Source organism: Rhinolophus sinicus, chromosome 2, assembly GCF_057876585.1.
Source record: "Rhinolophus sinicus isolate RSI-liver-muscle chromosome 2, RSI-T2T, whole genome shotgun sequence".
Classification (NCBI taxonomy): domain Eukaryota; kingdom Metazoa; phylum Chordata; class Mammalia; order Chiroptera; family Rhinolophidae; genus Rhinolophus; species Rhinolophus sinicus.
This window is the reverse complement of record NC_142502.1, coordinates 123961868-123970893: the sequence shown is the minus strand read 5'-3', so window position 1 is coordinate 123970893 and position 9026 is coordinate 123961868. Positions and strand designations below refer to the sequence as shown.

The following is a 9026-nucleotide window of genomic DNA, read 5'->3' as shown; positions in this document are numbered from 1 at the left end:
AGAGATCATGTTGAGGCAACCACCTAACTCACTCAAGAAAAAAGATCCATTCATTTTCCCAAGAGAGGTTTCCTTTTTCCTGAAGCTCATGACATACCCAAGTCCCTTATGACAGCTCTCCTTCCTCAGGGACAAACCTCCCGGAGCAGGTGTCCTCCAGACCCTGGCCCCAAACAAAAGAGAAAATTACCATCAGAGGCACAAGACCCACGTGAAGAGAACCCAGCCTCCTGACATTCAAAGAAACACCACAAGAGCACAGGAAGTGAGACTGTGCTGTATGAGGATGTTGGAAGCAAGGTGTTTAACAGGCCAGTTATTTCCTCACGGCAGATACCACATATTGGAGACTGTGATGTAATGGTCCTTTCTCCCCTTTCCATTTGGATACCCCGATTTCTGAAGGCTGGGATTGGATGAGAAAAGAGGATGGTGGGATTGTACCACCAAGTCTGGGGAACTTGGCATCCCTGTCGCTCCTGGCAACAGACCACCCCACCCCCTCACTGGTCCATGAGAGCTCTGCCTACAGGTAGGACAGACTCCAGAGTGATAACAACAAAGGCTGAGCAGCTCCGTCACCCTCTTGCCCCACAGAGGACCTCACTGCCATCCTCTTGGTCCTCCTGAACCTACTCAGGGCTGGGACAGGGTATTATCTCCCACATCACACATCTCTACACAATGGTGCCCTTCCATTGTCTGTTCTGACAGTGATGTCTAACTCCTGCTGAGTGTGACAGCTGGGATCTCAAGACGCTTGCCAAGATCTGAGGTAGTCAGATGTTTTGATTACTTTACAGAGAAGACGCTAGCATAGCGAGGAGCTTTATTCAAGGGTTGGGTACAGCAGGCAAAGCAGGAGAGTGTTCGGGCACCCGTTATTTTCCTGACTTCACATCTCCAACATTAGTAAGTTCTTATATTGAATCTTGGTTTCCTTAAAGCCCCCGCTACCTCCAACCACTGTTTTTCTAAACAAGTCAAGATACTAAATCTGGCTTACAGAACTGAGTAGGAAAAAACCCCAAAAGAACATGAAAAACAAACAAACAAAAAACAACCCAGCTCACAGAGAAGGACGTTCTGGCTTGAGTGGGCAGTTCTGGGAACTGCAGGGGATGAAGCATCAGTTTGCAAATTACGCAAAGGAGAGTGTTAATGTTGCTATTTCTGCACACAAGGGGGGCCCGGAGATGGCTGGTGACGCCATGAAAATGTCCACCACTATAGATTGGCGTGTTCTATGCTTAGAATTTTTGACATCTCAGTGACACAGCATTTTTTTTTTTTTTTTTTTTTTAGGCTTTGATATTGATCACTCACGCTGTAGGATGAAGGTAACAGAAGAGACTCAAAGGGTGTTCTTTAAAAAGTCATGTACCTTTGACTACTGTGGGTAGAATGCTGTTCAGTCAAGTAATGCACTTTCCTCAGTATTAAGTATTTTCTCTTTGCTCATCTGGACTTCTAGAAATAAAAAGATGATAAATACTGGGGGGAAAATCAGTTTTATGAAAACTAAAAAAGTGTTGAACAACAATATGGAAACTCGAATATCATAATTAATTTTCTAACTAGACAGTACTGTTTGAAAACCCTAAACATTGGTTTTATTTTACATCATACTTGGATAGAAAGATTCTCTGATGAGCTATCCCTAGGTTAGAAATGAGTGGCAAACAAGTCCTTCATTCAGCTTGTCAGGCCTCACCATCACTTCTTGATGCTTAAAGACACATGCCGACCTCTGTGCGGACTTGCGACTAGTACCTTCACTTCATCCCTCAGAGCAATGTGTTTAAAATTGGCCGCAAGAGGAGGATTTTCAGAGAAATGCACTGGGATTTATTTCCCTGATTCCCATGACTGTAAGAGCTGTGAATCTAAATCCCCTTGCAGCTGACCCCAAATTTACCCCCTGCTGCCCCAGCGTGCCAATTAAACAATGAAAACCAAAACAACCACGGTCAGATATCATTAGTTTGAGAACAGAGTTTTATAATTTTCCTCATGCCAAGCAAACAAATTCACCCCGCTGATGACAAATACAGAATCATTCAGTTTGGACAAAGAACACAAATCTCAAGTCTAAACATTTCTTGTGCTGTTTGTCAGGAAGTTGTATTATTGAAAGACTGTGCTCTTCTGGGAACGTGAAAACGAGGAAATAAACTCTGGCTCCAAATTGTTGGAAATGCAGTTCATGTTGTTTTTTTCCTTTCATTAAAAAAAAAAAAAAGTCTTTCAAGACTCCAGTTGATCCAGGTTTCATCAAAAATGTGTTACTTCTTAAAAATATGATTCTGATAAGAACAGACTTCAGCTGGGTAGTAGGCAAAACTGCGTAAGAGAAAGACAGTTCTTGAAAGACTGCTGGGCGTCTCTTTGCCCAAATCATCTGGGAAAGAGTAGCAAGTCGGTGGTCCCTGGAGTAAGCATAGCCAAGTCCCCGGTCCTGGCCATCTTTGGGGGTGAGGCGGTCTCCATGGTGATGCAGATCTATGTTTCTGCTTCATGACAAGGCATATCTGAATCTAAGGAGACGGGCTGGGTCAAGTGAAGTAATCAGGTTGTTTTTGTTGCTCATTCAACCTCTTCGCTTAGTTTAGTTTGGGGAAGAGGAGAATGAAAACATAAAGAGAGAAGACTGAAAAATGAAGTTAACCAAAAACCCTCCCACCAAGGGGCTCTATCATGGCAAGCCACTGGTCTAGTGTTTGCACCTATTAGTTCAAAATTCTCTTCTTTTCATCCACCAAATATTACAAATATTCCACCATGTAGGTTTGAGTTGGAAAAACCCGGCACACACAAGTCACGGAATTAACCTGTGTCATTCAGGAATGTCGAGTGGAAGTGTGTCCCAGGGCCACTGGTTGGACAGGCATCAATGCAGTCGTCAATATGAACCCCTCAAGCCTCCTACTCAGTGTTCGCTGGGACCTTGGGTGTATTCTCATGCACACGTGCGCATGTGTGTATATGGGCTGGGAAATGGGAAATACAAGCAGTAAAAAGTATAACTGTAACGAACAAAAACATACTTTTTCTTCTCATGAAAAATAGCAGACTTGGTAATGACAATCTGTGGGAGCTACATTAAAAAAATTCATGAAAACAACAAGGTCACTCTAAAGAGATTATGAACTGGGGACCAGAATACTTACTCAAACATATTTTGATTCTGAAGGTGACTTGTAAAAATATTCACAGAGAATGGTGGATGTTTTTTACGTACAACTCAATTTCTCTCGTTTACAACATAGATCATTTAATGTAACATTTGCAACCTTAGGAAGGCAGACATATTTAATCCAAGTCAGTTTATAAATTCCAATTTCACATGGATTAAGAACTGCAGATAAATTAAGTCACAATAATATCCTGTACATGCATTAAGGCTGGTGACTGCTAAAGTCTCTTGGGTATCTACAAACAGGAAATCACACACAGATTACTGGGTCTGAAGAGTGTCTATATCATTAAAAAAATCTAGTTTTTTTTTTTTTTTTTTTTTTTTTTTTTTTGGTGGTACAGATTTCAACAGTAACTCTGGAAAACTGTGAAAAATGTTATTTAAAAATATATATGTATATACTACTGCACAGTTTCAAAGATGTGATTCATAAATAATGTTGGCTGCACTGATTAATTTTATAACAATTACTGCACTTCCAATGTGATGCGAACACGCAGTGACTTATACTCAATATTAGGCACTAGTAATAGCCTTCAGGCATCCTACAGTTTTATGGTAGCTGTATTGTACATATATATTTTTAAATGTATGCATTTATACAAACTGTGTATATCATGTATGGGATGTCAGAAATGTACACATCACTGTTATATAATACACACATCATTGTTGTACATACGAGGATAAGTTTGAGTGCATAAAGTCTCATTGCATTGTGTTCACTGTGTTCAATCTAGTACACAATTTGTCAGCTCTTCAGGTTGTTTTTCCAGTACGTTCCTCTTTAGATAGTGGGTCCAAGTTTCCATTTGCAATTTGCAAGTTTCCAGACATATCTGTTTTAACCAAACCTCTCTGTCCAGGCACAACTCTGCACATAAGTCTGATCTATGTAGAATAGTAACAAATCCCAAATTTTGATCAGGAATGTATTTGGGTTACTTTCTTTGAAAGGTAACTCTAGCACTGTGATAAAACATGGCATCCATTCAGGTCATGGAAGGATAAGGTCAGTTGAACTTGTGTTGAACTTTTGAGGAAATAATATGTTTTCAAATAGAAAAAATGACAATAGACATTATGTATTGAAATGGGAGAATCTCTAGAAGGATGTATACAAAACTGTGAGCAGTGGTTGTCTCTTGGGGGTGGGACTTATCACCTTCTACTTTCTACAGTTCTGTATTGTCTGAATTTTTACAATGAGCATGTATTGCTTTTATAATTAAAAAACACGAGATATTTCTACTTTGAACAAAGATAAATAAAAGGAACAGTTATGAATGACTTTCACAAGCAATGATCAGAAGATGGTTCCTTACCAAAATCATCTACGTCCAAGCAAACAGAAATCACGGCCCAGCATTCTCTACCGAAGAAACACAAGGCAGTGAGAGGAACTGCACGCTCTGACCATCCCCGAAATGACCAGTGGTGTTTGGTTGGGAAACATCGGTCACCAAAGGGCTGATAAAATGCCACTGGCACAGTCACCTAGAGGCTACATGTGTATCAGCTGGAGGCCATCATGTGGATACCACACAAGGCCTGCAGCTTTAAAGATGGAGGAGGCCAGCAAAACGCCCTGGGGATGCAGGACAGACCCTGAGGGACCCTTTATGTGACAGTTTGAACATTTCATCAGAATTCAGCAAGAGCAAGCAGAACTAAGCCTCAGTCCTCCAAGAAAACAATTTACCATTTCGTAAGTTCGACACAAATTTCCAACATCAAATGGGACCATAAACTCTGCGAACAACAACTAGTAGGAGGGATGGGAGAAGCACCTCAGTTGGATAAATGCAAACTAGAAATTCTGTTAATAGTTCAAGATGCTTGAAGGCCAAAGCCATATGCAAATTTCATAAACCCTTGACCTGCTCGTTTTAAATGAATTTCAGATCACCAAAGTGCTTCAATCATTTGTACAGTTTTGAATCAGTGTTTACCTAGGGAATTACAGCAATCTTATTTCCCACCTATGATCAACTGACAAAAATGCTAGCGCTGCAAGCAGACCAGATGTAGGCTTCCACTGAAGGAAGGTTGTTTAATGAGACCACCAGTGAAAGCATACATCCATATCTGTTATAAATGCTTTGTGCCACCATCACCTTGAAAAATGGATTGCTCCACTTATTTTTCTCAGACTGTCCTGGTACAATGTTGTCAAGCGAGAGGCCTCAAGGACTTTGTTTTGTTTTTAAAGTGTGGCAAGGGATATCCTTTTTGTTTTCCAGGAGTTTTTCTTTTTAACCAATATTTTTATATCCAAGTATATTTCACAAGAAGACTAAATCTAGGGCGTGGCAAGAGACTATCAAAGAAACAAGTTTCAGACAAAAACTAAACAAGATGTTAAAAAACAAACATAAACTTAATCAAAGAAAAAAAAAAGAAGAGAAAGGAAAAAGGAAAGACTCAAGGGCAAGACAGAGCAGACGCACGGGATGGAAGTGCAATGTTCTGGTCGTTGCTACCCAAACAGCATTGCGACCACCACAGGAATAACTCCCCCTGGGCAGTAAGCAGCTTGCTCATCAAAGCCTGAAACATACCCCCCAGTTCAAAATGCATTAAAGGGGCACATTCTGAGAGGGTTAGATAGTACCATGACAGCAAGTAGTTCTCAGCCAGATAAGCAACAGATACAGACTCCTAGTGAAGGGGCCTTCTAGGTAATGTCCTAATTTGGCCAAGAAAATTTGTAAGAAAGCTATTATGGAAAGAAAAGACTTGAAAAAATATCAGTGGACAAACGCCACGTGGCTGTACAGCCGCCATATCACAGTGGCAGGAAAAAGAAACAAACACATGTGCTGGGCGGGTTTGTTGCTACATGTGCAAAAGATTTCAATTCCTAACTCGGCTCCAAGATGCAGCTGTTGCTGCTTTCATGTTGGTTCACGGTCAAAGACACTGAGTCCTTACCAAATCTCAGTGCCATTTTCATACTGTTTGGGGGGCAGGGAAGGCCTGTGGGAGTTGAGCCATTTGCTTATAACGTGTTTAATTGATAATACAGGTGGGTGAAGGGGTCAGGTGTCTGATGAGAGGCAGGGTATTTGGTAACATGCAACCTAGTAAACATCCAGCACAAAAATAACTGACTTATTTTCATTATTCAATTACCCATTAATATACACAATTAAAAAATAATTGGGGAATAGTATATTAATACTGAAAGTAATCAATAATATAAGGACTAGGTTCATCCTAACTGGCAGTTAAGCTTTTGGCGTGGGGCACTGCACCTGGCTAACTAACCCATCGGATTTTGGTTGAATGTTCTAAGAAGTCATGGTTGAGCTTTGAAATAGAGAGTGTGTGTGTGTGTGTGTGTGCGTGCGTGCGTGTGTGCGTGCGTGCGTGAGAGAGAGAGAGAGAGAGAGAGAGAGAGACTGATTTTGTGTGTGTATGTGTGTAAGTGTATTTTCTCTAATCAGAAAGCTCTGATCACTTTGTCTAGCCGATTATGGAAACCAGACAAAGAAAATGTGTTCTAAAGAACTGTGTATCTTACATACACAGGCAGCTTCTTCTACACCCACACATACAAACACACATGCCCTGGGAAAAGACCATTGTTCGATGCTGAGAAATAGTCACTGCAGTTTGATAAATGCTGGGGATTTCAGTAGCACAGTGTCCTGAAACATTGAGCCATCTGTGGAGAAGAGAGCACAATCCAGCTCAAGGGCGAGGTCCCTACGACAGGTGGGTGCTGTTCCGCAGCCAGTGCAGGCCCTGCTGGGAGTACTGGACCAGGTGTTCCATGCTGCTGTGCAGGGTGACAGGCCCCATGAGCAGGTCCAGGTCGTTGAAGAATTCTAGGGGACAGAGAGTCGTTAGCGTGCCACACATGCCAAGTGTGCTACCCTGAGACACCTGGGTAACTTAGGAAACTATTCCATTCGTGGTCTATGAATCACGCATTCTAGGTTCCATCATGTGACCTTAGCATGCAGTTGTACAGAATGAAACCCAAAGGTGGAGAACGTGTTCCATATCCATTCTATCGGCCATTTTGAATTCAAATGAATAATAGTTACTTAGCCAAACAGCAAAGAACACTGATGTCCTCAGACTGTGTTCTCCTCGTGCAGTAACGCATCCCTCCCTGTACGTGGGCTCTGTCATCCTGTATCCTGGACTCAGCTGTGGTGTGTGCTGAGACCCTGGAGCGAGTCTAGGCTCCTGGGGGCAAATAAGAGATGGCTCTGACACATCTCTGCTGAGGTCACCTCCTAGTCCTCGGATATTCTCTGCATTTGCCCTGTCATTAAACACTTATTGTGTGCCAAGGCATTATGCTGGGCACAGAGGCGGGGGATGGGGGGGTAGAGGCAAAGAGTGTGCCAAGATGAACCATCTCTCTCAGGAGTCACAGCTTAGTGGCTAACAGAGACAAATAAATTCATATGGCTGCTATGCTGTCATAACTGGATCATGGAACAATACTTCCGAAAGGAAGGGATGGGAGAAGTTTCTCAAAGGTGGTGATATATATATATGCTGGGAAGACAAAGGAGGGGTTAGAGAAGACCCCTGTCCAGGTGGCTGGGGAGGTGGCCATGGCAGGGACCCGGGAACAGGACAGGGAGGAGGAGCGGGTGGAGAAAATGCTGACTTCACGTTGGACTTGTGGCACTGAGCCCTCTGGTAGGAGACGTCTAGCGGGCAGCTGGCAGTACCAACTGGAGCCTGGCCTGCTCAGTGTTTCCCAAATGGGCCACGTAAAATTTTATACATTTGTCCCTGCTGTTTTGTGTGCCTGTGACACCCACCCCACTGCCTCTCAGGTACTCAACTACTACTTGCTTTTCAAAACCCTGTTCCATGCTGGCTTCCCATTGGATTTTCAGGGTCACCACCTGTGGGCTGAATGTCACATACTATCTGGCTTTATTATCAATTTCATGCAGTCAGCATATCTGCCTATCTGTGCCATAAATTCCTCATCTCATTGTGGGCATCATGGTCTTGTCCTCAGAGGCTTATGATATCGTGGGAACAAAATTTGCATTTAAAGGTTTGACGTGACCTCAAATTTGTACTCTCACCCATTGCTAAAGGGAGAGTAGTAAGTTGGTGTAATCCTTTGGGAAAAAGGTTAACAGTATATACCAAGATATTTAACAATATATATTTTAAAAGAATCTATACCTCTTGACCCCAAAATTCTACTTCCACAACTCACTCTTATGGAAATAATAAAAAATATGGACAATGATTTATATAAAAATATTTGTAACATAATTTGTAACAGTGGAAAAAGATTGGAAGTAACCTAAATGTCCAGTAACAGGGGAAAGGTTTGAGAAATCATGTTTGTTTATGAATGCATAACCACTATTATAACAATATTGTAAAACCATTATAAAGGATATTTTTGAACTAGTTAGTGCCATGGAAAAACACCTAATAGAAAGTTAAATAAAAAAGACAGGATATAACAGTGTATATATACTATGATCTTATTTTGGCAAAAATCATGCATATTCAGAGGAAACTAGACGAAACTTAAGTTAGAATGTTAACAGTAATTATTTCTTGGTGATAAGACTACTATTGATGTAAAAATTTTTTTCTCTATAGTTTTTTGTACTTTATAAATTTAGCCATGCAAATTGTAAACATGTATTCCTTTCAGAATTAGTAAAAACAAACATTTAAAAAGAAATATAGCTTACTGCTACACGTAAGACAACCTCTTTTCAGTGGTAAGCAGCTATCACTTAAACAGCTAGTAATATTCATACTCATTAATCAATCAATCAGTAGTTCAGATCTCCAACTGTATTCTAGGTACTGTGCAGGTCTT

General features: G+C 41.3%; 1 protein-coding gene across 10 annotated transcripts in view; it reads right to left on the bottom strand.

The window, feature by feature from the left end:
• Positions 1 to 1980: 1980 nt before the first annotated feature.
• AFF3 (ALF transcription elongation factor 3) overlaps positions 1981 to 9026 on the bottom strand; it is a 545430-nt gene continuing 538384 nt past the window's right edge. For all 10 annotated transcript variants that reach the window (XM_074332377.2, XM_074332383.2, XM_088796019.1 and 7 more), the window contains one exon: positions 1981 to 7032. In XM_074332377.2, the coding sequence (XP_074188478.1) occupies positions 6911 to 7032 (122 nt within the window). In that variant the 3' untranslated portion in view covers positions 1981 to 6910. The remainder of the gene's footprint in view (positions 7033 to 9026) is intronic.